At 37.0% G+C, this 17,876-nt stretch overlaps 1 protein-coding gene across 3 annotated transcripts in view; it reads right to left on the bottom strand.

Moving 5' to 3' along the window:
- Nucleotides 1–14,055: 14,055 nt before the first annotated feature.
- The window catches only part of IFIH1 (interferon induced with helicase C domain 1), a 54,379-nt gene continuing 50,558 nt past the window's right edge, over nucleotides 14,056–17,876 (bottom strand). For all 3 annotated transcript variants that reach the window (XM_036421680.2, XM_036421679.2, XM_036421678.2), the window contains 3 exons: nucleotides 15,218–15,408; nucleotides 14,668–14,761; nucleotides 14,056–14,566 (listed from right to left, as the gene is read on the bottom strand). In XM_036421680.2, coding sequence (XP_036277573.1) covers nucleotides 14,387–14,566; nucleotides 14,668–14,761; nucleotides 15,218–15,408 — 465 coding nt within the window. In that variant the 3' untranslated portion in view covers nucleotides 14,056–14,386. The remainder of the gene's footprint in view (nucleotides 14,567–14,667; nucleotides 14,762–15,217; nucleotides 15,409–17,876) is intronic.

The following is a 17,876-nucleotide window of genomic DNA, read 5'->3' as shown; positions in this document are numbered from 1 at the left end:
AGGAAACCTTTGTCTACAAACCTGCAAATCTATGCCACAGACACAGCCTTTTCTCTTCATGAATGTGCTTCCCCCCCTGCCTTGAGTTTTATTCCCATGGAAAACTTTAAATTTAAAATAGAATTTCTAATAATACTGTAGCATAATGAATATCTTAATGATGTTAAGTTCAGACAGTTTGGCTGACTGATGGGAAAATTATGCAACTTCTTTAAGAAGTCCACTATAAAACAGTAAAGGAACTGGTAGAGCAGGAGAGAGACAACTTTTGGTAGCACATCCATGTCATATCATAGAGTCAGGCCACTTAGCTTTCAAGAGAAATCATGTGCTATCATAAAAAAAAAATAATAATAAACTGTCACTAACCTAACATGTATGCATTACCATCTTAAGCCTTTATATAAATAATTTTCTTATGTGCCTAAGAGACAACATCAGTAAGATTTTTGGATCAGAAAATAGGAAAGACATTACAACAAGGGCTGTAGTCCTCACTCAAATATCACCTTGGCTAAATCATTCATTTAAAATTGACCACTCTCAAATTGCAGTTTTTCCTAGCTTTCTCTTTTTTCTCCCTCTACATATTTTACCACTTCTCAATATCCTGTAATATGTATTTATGTATATATGTATGTACATATTTTTTACTGCTTATTCCTCTTTGCCCCACATATAGCTCCATTTTTGGCTTATCTCATTCATACGTCCCAAGGATGTAGGACCAATGGTTGGCATAAAATAAGTGCTTAATAAATACTGCTGACTAAATGAATAAATAAAGAAAGGAAAGAAGGAAAGAAGGAAGGAAGGAAAGAAGAAAGGAAGGAAGGAAAGGAGGGAGGGAGGGAGGAATAGAGGAAATGGAGCTCACCCCCTGCTTACTATAGGCCCAAGTTAGATAACACTAAGGAGAGCATCTCCAGGTGTGACCATTAAACTCTCAAGCTTATTATTATTAAACAATTATACAGTATATTAACCATTGTTACCCAACAATGGTCATTTAATCCTTGTGCTACCGCTTCAGGGTGTTTTTCAACATGAATTGTAGTTTTGTTCATTATAGCATGGAGAATTAGTAATAGGAGACTTTACTGCAGCTATTCATTTAGTTTTTCCTGAGAACTAAGGAAAGATTACCAGCTCTTTACAAGAAGTATCTGTTTATAGATTAGTAAAGTGAGAATTAGTTTAACTCCCTGACTACTTCCTTTTGACATTCTAATTATCAAAATTTCAATGAATATGTAATTTAATTTATTGCTATGTTTCACTCTGATACTTTTTCTGGCAACTTGTAGTTTAAACTATACTGTATAAAACAATTGTACCAGTATATATACTTAATTACAAAAGCAACCATTTGATTACATTCTAGGAATGCTAGAGAGCTAGAAAAACTCTTTGTGCCATTCATGTGCCAGAATTATGGGAGTTTTTTTGTTGTTGTTATTGTTGTTGTTGTTGTTGTTGTTTAAGCCCAGCATAACTTTATTGGCTTCTTAATGGAGTTGATCATCCCATTGGTGGGTGAACCCTGAGAGGTCACTGGGCTGCTGCCACCAAGCTCAGGCTCAATTTTCTTAGCCAGCTGCCTTCCCAGTTCCTTTCTCCATTGGTCAGCAGGACCCACAGACACCAACATAAGGATATAAATAGAAAGGCCAGAAAGGTGGGACTTCCAGGAGGGAGAAGAAAGAAGTGGAGGCTTTAGAAGATCATGTTACCATAACTTGCACACTGCTCTGCATCTCAGAGCTATCAGGTAGGCTCTGGAGAGCCAACCAAAGGAAGATAACAGTACTCTGTCAGTGCCAGGAAATGTTTGAGCTGCTGTATCATGCAGCTGACACCTTTTTGTTTGGGGATGTTTCTCATGCTTCAATGTGGTGCTGTTTGTGAACACCAGTTTTGATCAGACCCTTTATCAGTTGTCACTTTGGCCTTTGGGAAAGACTCGTTATGCAAAAAGAAAGATAAGAGCGAACAGAGGGAGGGTCAGAGAGAGTTCACATGGGAGGAGGTATAGTTATAATACACAGAAATGAATCAAACCTGACACCTGCTTTTCCTCCTCCTCAATTCAAACTGATTATACTCTACTTCATATTCTCTCTTAAACTGGGCTCCCTGGAAACAGACCTCTGAGATGGAGAGATTCAAGTATGGTTTTTGGGGGAGATGGAAAGTGGGTGGGGGGTTGAAAAGTGAAGGGAAGTGAAGAAGGCAGGATGGGGGAGAGGAAGACATTGAGACGCACTAGAATTGCAAAGTGGTCTCAGTTTACCCTACAGGGCCCTCAGGAGTGTGATGGCCAGCCGTTCAGAGTGTTCCCAAATGGAGTAAAGGGGACCGGCTTGTGTTTCTTCATCAGTCATTTGGCTTCAGCCACTCTCAAGACATAACATTAGTGTGGCAGTTCCCCAGAGCCTAAGGTAATACCCAGAAAGATGGGCAGCTGTGAGCTGAGGAGCAAAGTGTCTTAGCCCTGTAGGAAGAATCTGGTCAGAGAATCATGGTGTTCATTAGGTATTCTCAAGTAATTGTTTTATCAGATATAAAGATATGAACAACCAGGAAGTTAAGAGAAAATGAGAGAATCTAAAGTTAGGTAATAACTTGCAATAAAACAATTGGAATTTCACGTTTAAGCTGAACTTTTCTATGATTTCTTAAAATAATAGAATTGCCACTAGCCAAATATTGAGCATTTGAAATTTGGCAAGTTCAAACTGAGATTTCCAGACATAAAAAATACATACTAAGTTTTGGGCACTGAAGAAAAAAAATAATGTAAAACATCTTATTAATGACTTAATATTGATAATATGCCGATATTATATTTTTATTTTATTGAGTTAAATAAGTTATTAACATTAATGTCATCTTTTTTTGTTTTTAAATGTTGCTATTGGCAAGCTGTACATTAGGGATGTGTATCACATTATAGTTTCATTGGGCAGAGCTAGTCTAGAATAATCATAAAGTCTAACAAAGGTATCATTTCAGACTACAGCCTGAGACAGAGCAGCATTGGAAGGGAACACAGAATAGGGAGTGAAGAAATCGTCTTTCCAGAAACTTACTTCCCTGCCTTACTGGAATGGTAACCCAAAAGCACCATACTTAGTTCTTGAGATATCAAGATAGCACTTGGGTCATACAACCAGGCTACCTCCATTGATAGAGTAAGAATGGAAGTAGGAAATAGATGAGATTCCCTTTGCTGTTCTTAGGACGCAGAACCTTTGGGAAGTAAAGGGTTTGCTTTATTCAGGAGCTTCTGACTCATGTGAAACCTTGTCCTCAGGACAAGGAAATTATCTCCACCACAGCTCAGTAATCCATTAGGTGGACTAGGAAACAGCTGGAGCTCAGTGAGGAAGGTATTGGGTGCAATTACATAGTTACTCCATGTGCCAGGACCATGACCACCACATGTGGCGCTAGATGCCAACAAGCAGAACTTTAGTCATAGTGAGAGAGAAAATGAGTTAATGTAAAGAAATTTCTTGTATTTGTTTCTATCACCAACAGTTCTGTACTTTTGTATTTATTTTCTTTATTGGCATCAATTCCATGCCAGCCATGTCTTCCCATAGCATGGTTTTATTTCAGCGTCATTCAGAACCATTCATTCCTTCCATTCTCACTGCCAATAACCAAGTCCACATTTTCATCACTACAGCCTGAATGACCACAGCCAGATCTGTCCTTAGGTCTTTTTCCTTCCAATGTTTCTCTCTTTATTTTGACATAGCCTGCTAACTCTTTATAGGTCATCTTTCCAAAATATGTCACTCCACTGCTCAAAAATTAAAATGACTTCATTTTTGATTACCCAATCAAGCTCAGACTCAGTGTGACATTCCAATAAATATGCAAAATATGGGTTTTTTTCCTCCTTCTTCCTCATTCCCTCCATTTAGAACACACTTGGTACTCTTCTTCCCTTTTAAAATTATTTTAAAGAAATAAGAATTGAACAAATACCTTATTCACTCTAATTCAGAAGTTTTCCTCAGTTGATCCATGAATTTCTGAACTCTACAAGACCTATAATTTATACAACTGTTGTATTCTCATCTTTTTTTCTGATAATTTTGTGCCTATAATCATTGAACTCAAAATGAATTTGTGAATTCCCCAAGGTCAGAGGTTGCAACTTATACCCCAAATCAAAAAAAGGGAAACTAATATTTATTGAATGAATTCCTTTCGTCCATCACTGCACAAATCATTTACCAGTTGTTATCTGGAATTTTCTGTATCCACTTTTCCTGTGTATGCTCAGCATTTCCATATTGCCCTGCCAGTGGCCCTGAGGCCTGGTGCCAAATAGCAACCAACTTAAGTAGGTAAGTAGCAGATTTACTGGTGTTTGGGGACAATGATGGTGGAATTTCCACAGATAATTTCCATTTGGGCTGCAGCCTCCTGCCTCCTCCTGGGACTCCCGCTCTCTTCCACATTTCTCCCTTCCTCTTCAGAGCCTCCTAACTCATTCTGTTTCATGCAAAACAATTCATCTGTCTCTTTGATTAATTACCCAGGGAGTCGTAAGAAGGCCTTCAAAACTGAACACCCCTGTTTGGGGTGCGGGTTCTAAAACAAAGATAGTTCTTTTTCTCCTTGAGAGGTGTGCTCCCAGTTTTAAGCAATTATTTTCTCTGCAATACACATATTTTCTCATTTAATCCTTAAACCAATTCATTACATGGACTTTCATGCAAGGCAAGAACTTTTGGTTACGCTACCGTTATTATACAAGTGTTTGTTTGGATTCAGAAAACAGAGTACATTCTGTCCTGTTTCTAATTCTCTGGTTGGAGAATTGGTCAGATGCACTTGAGTCATTTCCTGTGTGAAATACAATGTTTACATATAAGAGTCTTTGGCTGTTTGAAAATGATAACTTCTTATGAACAAATCCTCCTATTCCTTTAGAGATAGTGTATGAGTCTTGGTTCATTCTGGTTGGAGAAACCATAGAGTTATTTGAGCAGGTACACTTTAATATAAGTACTTATTAAAAGTAAAGGGATTACAATAACAGAGGATTTAGCTAATAAGAAATAAAAAGAACTCTCAAGTGTCTAGAAACAGCAGGGGTATAAAGCAGTCACTTCCTTGGTGGCTGAGATAGCACACCCAAGGCTGAGATTCAGACCATATGGAACAGGACAATCATAGGTACTGACAGCACAGGAGCTGCCCTGGTGCCCCCAGAACCTGCTGGATGTCTGCTTTCTGGATCTTGCTGGAAACATGCTCATTGGGTCCCATGAAAGCTGTTTTCTCCCTGGAGACAAGCTACCTAAAACTGCCTGAGAAGATGCAGCTGCTGCTCACTGCGCACTGCTGGCTGCCATACAAGGCCTTGGTGCTAGAGAAACCACATGTCCTACAGGGACCCAGAGCCAGAAAAACCACCAGCACTGCCGAAGCTTGCCAAGCAGGCCCACCAGAACCAGGAAGCAAAGCCTTTCTTTCCTGCAGTCTCTCCTGCACCTTCTAAAGACAAAGTTTAATGTCATGCCAACTAGCAAAGCCAAAATATTTAAAGAGCCCAGATACACATTTAGGAGCAAATAAAAAGGTTGAATTTGAAGATGAAAGGCAATAAATCGCTAACTGGCACTCCAGGGACTAAAAATGTTAGTGTGAATATTCACCAAAAAATTCCCCACTTCCCAATGTACCTTTCTAAGGTGGAAAAGCCATTTGTGGTTTGGGCATTTATCAAGACTAAGAAAAGGGACAGTAAGAAAAAGAAAGGACACAGCAATAGCCTATTGATTGACATAACAGAAAGAGACTGGGGAAAGAGTGGAAAAGGCAGAGAGGAACACAGGATGTATTTAGGAAGGTAATGTTAAGGATTTGGAAAAGGAAGTGGTGAAGTATTTCCAAAGTATCATGAATAATTCTTTGGGAAAGTAAGACTTCAAAAAGATTTTAAATTATTTGTATAATATGCAATATACATTTGGACTTCTGCATGTCAGAAATATTTAAATGACTTTTTAATTAATTTGGGTTTTGACGTTAGATTTCTTCTACAATAGATACAACCTCTTGCTGAGAGAGGACCAGCTTTATTTGGATTACACTGGAGCAGAACATTTTAAAGCTTTTGAATCCTTCAAATTTTTAAATATTCAGATATTTTTCCTTTTATATACCAAATAATAAATGTAACAGAACTTAGTCTCATATATTGGACATATTTATTAAATCAGCAATTTGCAACTGGTGTGCCTCAAGTATTTTTAAAACATGCAATACTTGAATATTTATTCAGGAGCACTAACCTCTTTTCCCTTAGCTTGTCAAATAAAAAAAAATGATAACAGCTAACACAATAATAACTATGTGGTGTGAACAACTCAAAAGTATACCTATGTATTTATTGTTACATGGGCGAACATTTTTGCCACAGAATTTTAGTAATGAGATTTAAAAAAAAAGGTTGAAAATCGCTGTAGTAAATCTGCATTTATCATCTCCATTTCAGCCAGTTCTAATACTGCATGACAGTCCTCTTATCAGTTTCTAGTTAGTCATTTTCCCTTCCTCAAACATGTTTAAAAATCTTTATTACTTTTCTTATGTCCCCATGTCCATCCTCAAATTCAAAGCCTGACTCAGCAGGTAGCCTAGTGATGGATGCCAGGTGAATGTATCCCACCAGCTGTCTACTTTTGTACCTTTTCTTAACTGTATCTTTCATTCATACTTCTTTTTCTTCTGCTTCAGAAGCAGCAGCCACCCTCTATCCAACTTTAACTTTTTTCTGTGCTCTTAGTCTCATTTTCTTCCTTGTTCCCGAGCATTTTGTTTCAACACTTATACCCTCTTCTCTTCCTCTTGAGTCTTGAATTTCTCCCTGTGTCTTACTCCTCGGCCTATAAACAGGCTTGAAATTTAGAATCCTTTAAAAAAAATGTTCCCATCTATTTTATTTTTTTAACACTGCCCATTTAAAGATAATTTATGTTTATTACATCTATTTCCTCTTCACCTCAAATTCACTCTTTGTTGAAGCTTATTTACAAGGTTTAATTGGCACAGGTGTTTTTCTTAGTCTAATCACTTAGTTCAGTCAAATTGGGTACCCAGTGTAAAGCATACTGAAAACATACTAACAATTGGGTATTGTGAACAAAGGTGTGCATGCCACCAACTATCCATCTCTCTACCTACCATCCTGTTTTCAGAACAAACTAGGGCTTTTTCCTCAGTAGCTGTCCAGTAATGACCTCCCCTGGGCCAGAAGGTGACTTTGCTGAGCCAGTTCTCTGGCCTTTGTCTAGGAGAATGTTGGAAAAATAGAATTAGGTCTCAAGGCATCTTGGAAAAGACGGATATGATTGAAACACAGGCATCTCACAGTCCTCCTACCTCTAGCTCCACTCAGAGAAGTCTTGACCGTTCTCCATGACCGTTTCTCAGTCAGAAGTTGGCATCCTCCTTCATTAGTTTATTTCCTTTTCAAACCCTTCCAGAGGAGTTAAATCTTATTAATACTAGTTTCACTATTTCATAATTACTTAGGTAAATAGAGTTTAAAATATTTTTTAAACAAAATGTTATGTTAAGCTACAAAATTATCTCAAACTTATACAGTTTAAACAAAATAATATTTTATTCTAAACATAATTAGAATGACTTTTTCTTTTTAATGGGAGGTCATCATAACAATATTTAATGGTAAAATTTTCTTTTATGAGTTGTCAGGTGTTCCCCTTTTTTCTTATCTTTACACTCTTCAACCTTAACATCCCCATGCCCAAGATGGGATTACCCCCAAAAGGACTTTAAGTAACCACCTGGATACTGCAATCTAATGCCATCATCTTTCTGTCATTCCTGTTGAAAATAATCTCCTCCTGCCCACCTTTGGCACCATGTATTATTGTCTTCTGTATATTATTGTCACTTAGGCACATGATAAATCTCTGTAAATGAATCCTAAAAGCAATAACCTTTTGATCCTTACTATTGTGTAAGAGAATTTGTGGGCAAGATCCTTATTTTTCTCACTACTTTCTGTGCCTAGAGTACCTTACAAATAATATGACTTTAAAATATTTAATAAATGGTTTTCATCAAATAATGAAAATGTGAAATAAATAATTGGTCATTTATTACATACTAGAGGCCCTGTGTACAAAATTCATGCACAAGTAGGGTGCCTAGGCCTGGCCAGCAACCAGGGTCGATAAGATTACTGGACTCCCCACCTCCTCCTTCCCTTGCTCCCTCAGCACCCCTCTTCCACTGGTCACTTGCCATGTTCCACCCCACCCCTGGTGGTCAGCACACATCATAGCAATTGATTGAACTCCCGGTCTCCCTGTCAAACCTCAGAGAGGACACTTTGCATATTAGCCTTTTATATAGATGATGATATAGATATAGATATAGATATAGATATAGATATAGATATAGATATAGATATAGATATAGATGTAGATGATATAGATATAGATAATGTATAAACCTATTAAATTTATTTTTGCCTTTTCATTTCTCATTTTTTTGTCTACATATTTTAGTGTACCCTTTTTATTTTCTTTGCTTCTATTTCATTTTTTTTTTTCATTTTTTAACCTTTATTTTCTTTTTTGCTTCTCAGGCAAAAACTTATTTTACATGGAATGAAAACTTTGGTTTCTTATTTGAGTTTTACATGTTATCTCAAAATTAATGAGTGATAAAAATAAAATACTAAACTAAGTTGTTTATTACAAAATTTATGGAACCTTAACTTATTCTCATAGCTTAGTGGCTTTCAAAAGAAAAAAATATTTAAACTAAACACAAGAACCATCAATATGTTAGAGAAATTTTTTGGATTCATTTATCTATGAAATAAATCCTTTGAAAGTTATAAGTTGAAATTTTAAAATCAAGAGGTTATTGATATTTAGTATGAATTGTGCAAAGTAAAATCATGCAATTATATACCTAAGTCAAATGTTATGAAAAAAAGTAAATTTAGCAGTAGAAACCTTAGTGTGGTACTGAATTGATACTAATCTCTGGTGGGCAACCCTGTTCAAGTTAACAGTAAATCAGTTGTTTTTATCATTTTAGTATTATAAAAATCCTTATAGCTTGATAAATTACAATAATTTCCATGACCTATTAAGATATTCAAAATGAAATAATTAGCCATTCAGCAGTCCATTCATCTATACATAGTCGATAAAATACAAGCCCTCAGAAAAAATATCAGAAGACAGGAATAGCAAAAGGAGATATTTAAGTTGAAAAAATCTTCATCTTTTATTTATTATTATATATGTATATAACTAACTGAATTAAACATTTAAATTTCTTTCATAAGTGTCAAAATGTCCATTTTTGAAATTATTAAATAAAAATATACATTATCAGGTTTATTCAACTTAAATAGTGGCCCAAATATATTCTAATAACTGCATGGTTTTATATTACTTCCTATAATCAGTCTGTCCCTCTTCCCACACTCCCACATAGGATCTGGCCTTTAACTTGGATATAAAAATAATGTACTAAGAGGGCTCACCATTGTCCAATTTCATTTTAAATGAAATGCATATGGAATGATTAATTTTGTGTAAAGGGGAACTTAGTAATACTCTGTGAGAATTTTCTAAAAATTATTAATATTAGTTTAATATATTTTTATTGATTTCAGAGAGGAAGGGAGAGGGAGAGAGAGATAAAGACATCTGTGATGAGAGAAAATCATTGATTTTAGCTGCCTCCTGCCTGTCCCGAGCCTGCAACCTGGGCATGTGCCCTTGACTGGAATTGAACCGGTGCCCTTCAGTCCACAGGCCTATGTTCTCTCCACTAGCCAAGCCAGCTAGGGAAAATATCTAAAAATATATAAAAAAAATATATCTGCAGTGCTTTCCATATGTATTTTATATTTTATAACCTGTGACCTGAGGGGGAAAGTTTAGGGAATTAGAAACAAATAAAAGGCAACCACCTCTTATGCTGGACCAAAATTCCTGGACATTAAATCCTCACTGTAGCTACACCGAACATTTATTCAGAGTGCTCATGTTTCATTACAACCACTATATACTTCTTGGGATAAACCATCTAGACTAAATATTGGATGTGGGGGCTTTTTATTATCAAATGTAGGTCTAAAAAATTCTATTGTTATGTTATACCTACAGCTGTGTTACAACTGCTGCTGCTTTTCTGACCACTCTCACTACTATATTCCATATATTAATGCCTGCTAAGTGCCAATTGCTGGATATGTTCCATGCCACACCCAAATTCTCATGCCAGTCCCTCTAGGTTGGTATTAGTTCCCTGCAGTCTCTGAGAGGTTACATGACTTACCCAAGTCACAAAGCCAGTGAGGATTCTCTCCCCACAAAAACTAAGTTACAAAATTGTATCTCTAGTACAACTAATTAAGGATAATTTCCAAAACAGAAGAAAACAAAAGCTTACAATCATTCCAAATGAACTTCATAACTCTTAGAAGAAAATAAAATAATTTTCTTATTTTTTCTTTATTACCATGACTCATGTAATTGTTTACCAGATTTTGGAAACGAGCACTTTATCATGCTCAGAGTGAGTGAGCATCACTTTCTTTGTATGTTCTCCCCATTCCAGTTCTGAAAAAGTGAACTATGTGAGATGTTGGGAGGTGACACGGGGGTTTTGTTTTTGAAGAACATGAAGGATGGCTGCTGACGAGGTGGTGAAGAAGGACTTCTAACCACGTGCATAGGCCCACATTTGAGAATGGATCAGGGTGACAAGAAAAAACGGTAGCAAGAGCATTTGGTAGAAAATATCAATAATACCCAGTAAGGAATTTACTATGAGGTTGAACATTACTAATATTTTTCACTCTCCTCCTCATCAGCACATAAGTGTGTTCAAGTCTCTCACACCTTCAAAGCAACAATGGTGAGAAACTCCAAATCCTCTTTGGCTGTACCTTCAACTGAATTGAAAGCAATACCAGAAGCCAACTTTTCCCTAAAGCATGACTCTGATGTAGGGAATATTACATTGCAGGGAGGAAAATACCTCTCTTCCAGCATTTTCACTTTCAGCAATTGCTCATGACATGCACTAAATTCAAGCTATTTATATAAACCATGAGTTACTGTATTTTAATTTCATATGGTCTGCAATGACCTCAAACTTTTGGTATAAAATTTTACATTTCTTATTCACAAGGTTTACTTGGGAATGCATGTTGTTCTAAAATTTCCCGACTTTCAGGCCTTTCAAACCTGCCTTGAGACACGTGATTCCAGCTAGAAGTACATTAGAAGAAGTTTAAGTTTAAAAAATGTGGCTCTTAAAAGAAATTTCAATTGTTGTACTGTTGATATTTGGCTCTGTTGACTAATTAGTTTGCCAACCACTGGACTAGGAGAATGGTGGAGTTACAAAAGACCTTTGAAATCATTTAATCCAATCTCATTTTCCTGGAGAGGAAGCACAGGTCCTATGAGATGAGGTTGAAACAGAGGCCCTGTGACAGGAGGTTGCTCAACATCACCCAACTAGCTAAAGGTTTTATAGTGACAAAAAACTTGGGGATTCCAACTGCAGGCTGATGTCTGCATGTCATGAACATATTCTGTAAATGACCCTAACATATTGTAGGTAGTAAACTGTTCAATAACAATCAATAAAAATGCTACAATTAGCAATTGTTTTTTAATGAAATATGTTGCACCATAGTTTGAGTTGTACCATCACATATTAAGTTTTATACTATTCGAAACATATATTTTAAAACTTTGAAGTAGAAATACCATGTTTCCCCGAAAATAAGACATCCTCCTAAAATAAGACCTACTTACAGGTTTCCTTCTGAGTGAAATATAAGGCATCCCTCCGAAAATAAGGCCCCCCCTAGGCTAAACATGAGAGATTTGGTCCACTGATTCTGAAAGAAATGGAGTCACAAGAAATTCACCAGGAAATTCAGGAATTGGATTGTTATGATGATGTTCCAGAAGATGATGACATAATTGTCATTGAATAGATGAGTAAATTCTTGATTCGGTAGGATTAACAGTTTGTCTGGTTTGTGTTGACAACTACCGTACTACCGTACCGTATACAGGTAATAAATTACCTTTATTTTCATTTAACAATAAATGTGTACCGTATTCTTCTTCATGAAAAAATAAGACATCCCCTGAAATAAGACCTAGCGCATCTTTGGGAGCAAAAATTAATATAAGACACTGTCTTATTTTCGGGAAAACAGGGTAACACTTCTTTATTTAAAAATTAGTGGGAAACATAGATGAAAAAACCCTGATATTTGTTGACACCTTACAAACAGTCTACATACGTTACAGTAGTACATTTAGCTATGTTATGCATTTGGTTTCTTGCATAGTTTCAAAAGTGTTTTAGAAGAGAGCAATACTTTAAGTGGAGTCAGCTGGAGTTTTAAAAGGTATTTTAAGAAATCGCAAACTTATTTTGCCTTCTTGCATTCTCAAGAGTTCTGACTGGTTAATATTCACCATTGCTTAAGTCCTCTTAAGATCCAAAGTTACTGTTAGACTGAATTTAATGAACCCATCAAAATCACAGAAGAATTTTCTTTCGCCTCCTCCAACACCTTATTTCTTCTTAGTCAAGGGAGGTAAATGCTTCTGTGAAGCAGAACACTGGTGAAACTGGATTAAGTGTGGTTGAAATGGTCAGTTGTGGCTTTGTCTCAATCATGTAGCTCTTCTATGCCTAAAGAGGCTACTGCTTGTCTACTAGGAGAACATTCTAGAGTGCTAGACCTTTCATTCATCAACAAATGGGCATACTTCATTCAGAAACACTGAAAATGTCACAGAACCAAGAGTTTACTCTTCTGTCTTGGGGTAGGGGTAGGGTGACGAAAGTAGACATTTTTACTTTATTCCCTAATAACATCCAGCATCTCCTCCTTGCTAAATCCTTTGTGAATCTGGGACATCTCCACTGACACAGGTGATCTTTCAGGTCTTAATAACTAGTCTGCATTTAGCCACAATTCCTGTGAGCATAGTGTCATGTTCATGGAGGGAAAACTGAGGAAGCAAGTCTTAAGCCACCTGATGCCACATCATTTTAAAAATATATATATTTTATTGATTTTTTTTACAGAGAGGAAGGGAGAGGGATATAGAGTCAAGAACATCGATGAGAGAGAAACATTGATTCAGCTGCCTCCTGCACACCTCGTACTGGGGATGTGCCCGAAACCAAGGTACATGCCTTTGATCAGAATCAAAGTCCACAGGCCGATCCTCCATCCACTGAGCCAAACCAGTTAGGGCCTGATGCCACATCTTGATAATATCTTGCCTTTTATAGATATTATATATAGAACTGGGCAAGCGGTGTGGGATGACCTCCAAGATTTCTGCCTATTGCTACATATGCCTTGGACAATCCTCTCACCTCAAGTGTGGGCAGGACTTGTGGATGCGATGAGATAGTAAGCCCCGTGATTACAGTTAAGACTTCATCTTAGCAGATGAGGGTGGGGGGAGAGGAGAGAGAGAAGAGAGCAAGAGAGGCAGAGAGGGAGAGAGAGAGAGAGAGAGAGAGAGAGAGAGAGAGAGAGAGAGAGAGAGAGAGAGAGAGAGAGAGAGAGAGAGAGAGAGATATTCCTCTGCTGGCCTTGAAGAAGCAATAGCTGTGCTGTAAAAGGGCCACGTGGTGAGGGAGGCCCTCGCTCAGAGTGCTCCCAGTGGACAGTTAGTAAGGAAACAGGAATCCCACTCTACAGCTGCAAGCAAGAAACAGCCAACAACTTGAAAGAGCTTGGAAGTGATCCTGACAGTGTTCAGATGAGAACATCATCTGGCTGACTCCTCGTGAGACCCTGAGCAGAAGACCCTGCTCTGATCCCTGAGCTACACAACACCTGCACTAATAAATGGGCATTGTTTTAAGCCACTAAGCTTGTGGTCATATTTTTATGCAACAATAGAAAACTAATAAAAGCAAAGACAGACAATGTTACAACCATTTCACCAATAAGAAGACTTGTTCAGAAAGATGACTGGTTTGCTTAATTTTATTTTGAAAATTAGTGACAGGACTGAAATTGGTACCTTAGACCCTCATTTATACTCTGGCATTTTTTTTCCATAGTACTCCCCACCCTACTGCTCCACACTAATGAATATTATTGATAGAATTTCTTTACCCCTGCCCATAAATAAGATAAATAATAAAAAGTCTGACATATTTTTTTGCTTCATACCGCTCATCTCAAAGTACAATTATTTTATTAAATTTTCACATCAGTTCTTTAGTATAATAAAAAGCATTAATCAAAATCATATTAAGTTTCAAGTTGACAAGTTTTAAAAGAATCTTCAACCAGATGTCAATCTTCATCACTAAACAAACAATATTCTGAATAGTCAAGATCAGGAAATGTGATAGGTAATTCTACCCATTTTTTGTATTGCTTCTTTGTTGCATTATTTTTGAAACACACTACAAAGTTTTTTATTTTGAGACAAGGCAAATCTAAGCCTTTGTGCACCATCATCGTTCCCCAAGCCTGGAAAACAAAAGAGAGAACAAAAAGAAAGAAAAAAATTTACATTAAATTAAGAATTCCTTTTGGCCAAAGCAGAAATGAACCCGCAGCTATATACTCACCTGGCCACATGTTTTGCAGATAATCTCACCATTTGTTTGATAGTCTGCAAACTTCTTTTTCAGTGCTTTGTTTTCTCTCATAATGTAGAGTTCCCTAAAATTACCAAGGCGTAAGAAACATCCCTGAGCATTTGCAAATGACCACTATGCAGCCCACAAGTACATGTTGTTGAACTTGGCACTCATCCTCAGTCAGATGCCCCTTTCCACATCCACCTTTCCAGGGGCATGTTGCCTTTTGTGGCTTCTTTCCATCTATTAATTATTTTAACTTGACTTGAGTTGTTCAAAATTTTGAGAACAAATATAAATATATACACACTGACATGCCTTTGATCAAAATAGCTTGAAGTACATATTACACTTCTTCCTCCCTCCCCAGTGCAGCATATTTGAAAACCAGACATTTGAAATATACAATTTGGGGAAGTTAAAAGAAAAAAGTTCTGAAAAATAATAAATAATATTTGTACTGTTTTGGAAGAACATTTACAATACAACCTGCTTCACATCCCATAAGGAAACTTAAATGGACTCTCCTTGAACTTACTTGAATTCTGGTGTCATATTGACATGGTGCATTTTCTCAATCACATGGATATGGTCTCCAGTGCAGGCGACCACACTGCAGTTTTTGCAGAGGAAACTTATTACCGATGGGTTTGCCTTGCAATGCTTTGCAATACTTCTCTTGATTTTCATTTTCTTTTCCATTATACTTTGCATCTGCAATTCCAAAATCTGCATCGAGAAAAGAATATTCTGTGGGTTTTTTATTCATTGTCTCACTGAAGAGCTTTGAATTCAGAGACCTTAGATTGTTGTGAAAACATTCTCTTAGTTTATGTCCTAGAAGTTGAAATAATTAGGCAATGGCCCACATACAACTTAGTATATAGACCTTCATGTAATAATTAAAATGTGGGACCCTAAAAAGTAGACCTTCTATTTTTTTAAAAGTTCTATTGTGAGAAAGTCCTTAGCAATATTTGGCAAACAACAACAACAAGAAAAACCTCCCCATCTTCCCACCTCTTTAGTTTTAATTGTCTCATTAAATCTAAACTTTCTTCCATATGAATCTCTTTAAGAACTAAACATTGTTACTACATCACCCATAGTCTTCTCTTAACTATGACAATCCCCACCCCCGTTTCTTTCGTTGTTTCTCATTTAACTTCTAGACCCTTCGTTATCTTAGCAAATCTCCTTAGCGACTTCTCTTCACTTTTGTAACAGAAACTACCAGTTTACAATCTAGTAGTCATTTTTCCTAGGAACAGAACCATAATTTTATTCTGGGTGGAAATATGCTAGCTAAATGACTATATTTCCAAGCCAGTGGTCAATGAGACGCAAGAAAATGTTAAGTGGTGTTTCTCCTATGTATGTGTACTTTTGCCTTTTCCATTTTTTTCTCCTTCCTGCATAGAATAAGCATGTGGCAGCTAAAATTCTAAAAGCTATTTTTGACCCTGGGAATGGAAGCCAAGTACTCAAGGGTGGAGAAGAGGCCTGAGGTCCTCCTACCATCATGAAGCTACCAACTGACTTTAGATTGTCCAGATTCTTGATTTGAGAGAATAAGCCCTTAGGCCATACATTCCAGGCTCTGTGACTAGAGGCCAAACTTATTTCATCACATATACCATCTGGTTTAGTGAGCTGATTAAATGATGATTTGGCATAGGATCACATACATGTGGGCAATTACGACACACCTATGAGTTCAATGAGAAAAATAAAAGTAAAACCAAGATCAATGTATGGATATGTAACCAGGACACCAGAAACTAAAAGATTGGCCCTAAAATAGTAAAGCATGTAAAGTAATTAGAGGGAGAAAATTATGATAAATATATGACAAGCACAGCTACAAAAGACTGTCTGTTGAACCGCAGAGGGAAGGCAGGGGAGTGTGGGTGAGAAGAGATCCACCAATGAACTTGTATGCAGATATGCATAATCCATGGACCCAGAAAATAGAGTGGTGAAGGCCTGGAGGGCTAGGAGAAGTCAATGGGGGAGGAGGAGGAATTATGGAATCCTTTTAACAATAAAGATTAAAAAAAAGAAAAAAGTCCAAATAAATTGTAATACTGTAGTAAAAGTTGTTGGGTCAATGCCAGGGAAAGTTTAACATCTCTATTTTTAGAAGCTTTCAGTTATGTATAAACTCTGCATCAGACATGGAAACTCACTTATGCGTCAGCTCTTACCATTAATTTTCAGCTACCCAGCACTAAGTAAATCGGAGGGTTCTCAAATTGGAGGAAAGGAGAGCTGTGATCTACTAGTAACATCTACTACGGGCTTTGAACAGAGAGTGGTGGCAGGTGCCTCTCATCATTTGCCATCCCTGCTCTGAGTTTGTCCACCTGAAGTAGTTTTAGGAGGGCGGATCACTTAGTCAAGAGACCTAAAAAGATAGTCTATTCTGGAGTTCCAAAAGGGACTGTGTCTTATTCTAGATATTGTCTGGACAAAATTGACTCAAACTTTAGAGACTGTTCTAGAGTTTACCCAATACAACTAGTCTCCAAATATCAATTTTTGAAAACAGCCACTTGATCTCACTCATTTAGGACCATAAATGTAAGGCAATGACTTTCCAGTGACATTATTTGGCCACAAATGCTTGATTTGACACTGCAGCATGTTTGGTTTGCCTTGTGTTTTGAAAGGGTTTTAAAATACACGTTGTGTGTAGAAACCTGGCCAGGAAGCCTTGGAGTTGGTTATAGCAATGCACACCAATGTGAAAGCAACCCTTTCGTGAAACTCTATTTAGGGTAGAGCCGATTCCAATGTTAAGAAACTAACATTCACACCCATATGCAAGGGTGTGAATTTTCTTCTAAATGGATTGTTTGCTATTATAGTACTTACAGTCTTTAATTCAGTGGTATGGGGGATTTCCTGAAATATTGCAGAAATACTTTCTTCTTTCGCGGCATTCTTCTCACCACCCAAATAACTCTATGTTAGTAAACTGAGATGCTGCTCGATGATATAGTATGCATTTTCTTTTTATTGAGGTGTAGCCTAGACTCACTCCCTCTAAGAGGCCTTTCCCAGCTATTCCGTCTAAAGTACCTATCTAGTGACCTTTTCCACGTCATCCCTTCCTAATTTTCCAGCACTTGTTTCTACATGGTATAGTTCTTGCTTCATTTCTGTTTATTATTTCTCCTCATCAAATCCTCAAG

The sequence above is a fragment of the Pipistrellus kuhlii genome, unplaced genomic scaffold (genome assembly GCF_014108245.1).
Source record: "Pipistrellus kuhlii isolate mPipKuh1 unplaced genomic scaffold, mPipKuh1.p scaffold_m20_p_7, whole genome shotgun sequence".
NCBI classification, from domain to species: domain Eukaryota; kingdom Metazoa; phylum Chordata; class Mammalia; order Chiroptera; family Vespertilionidae; genus Pipistrellus; species Pipistrellus kuhlii.
The sequence above is the reverse complement of the archived record's forward strand: the minus strand, read 5'-3'. Positions and strand labels throughout refer to the sequence as shown.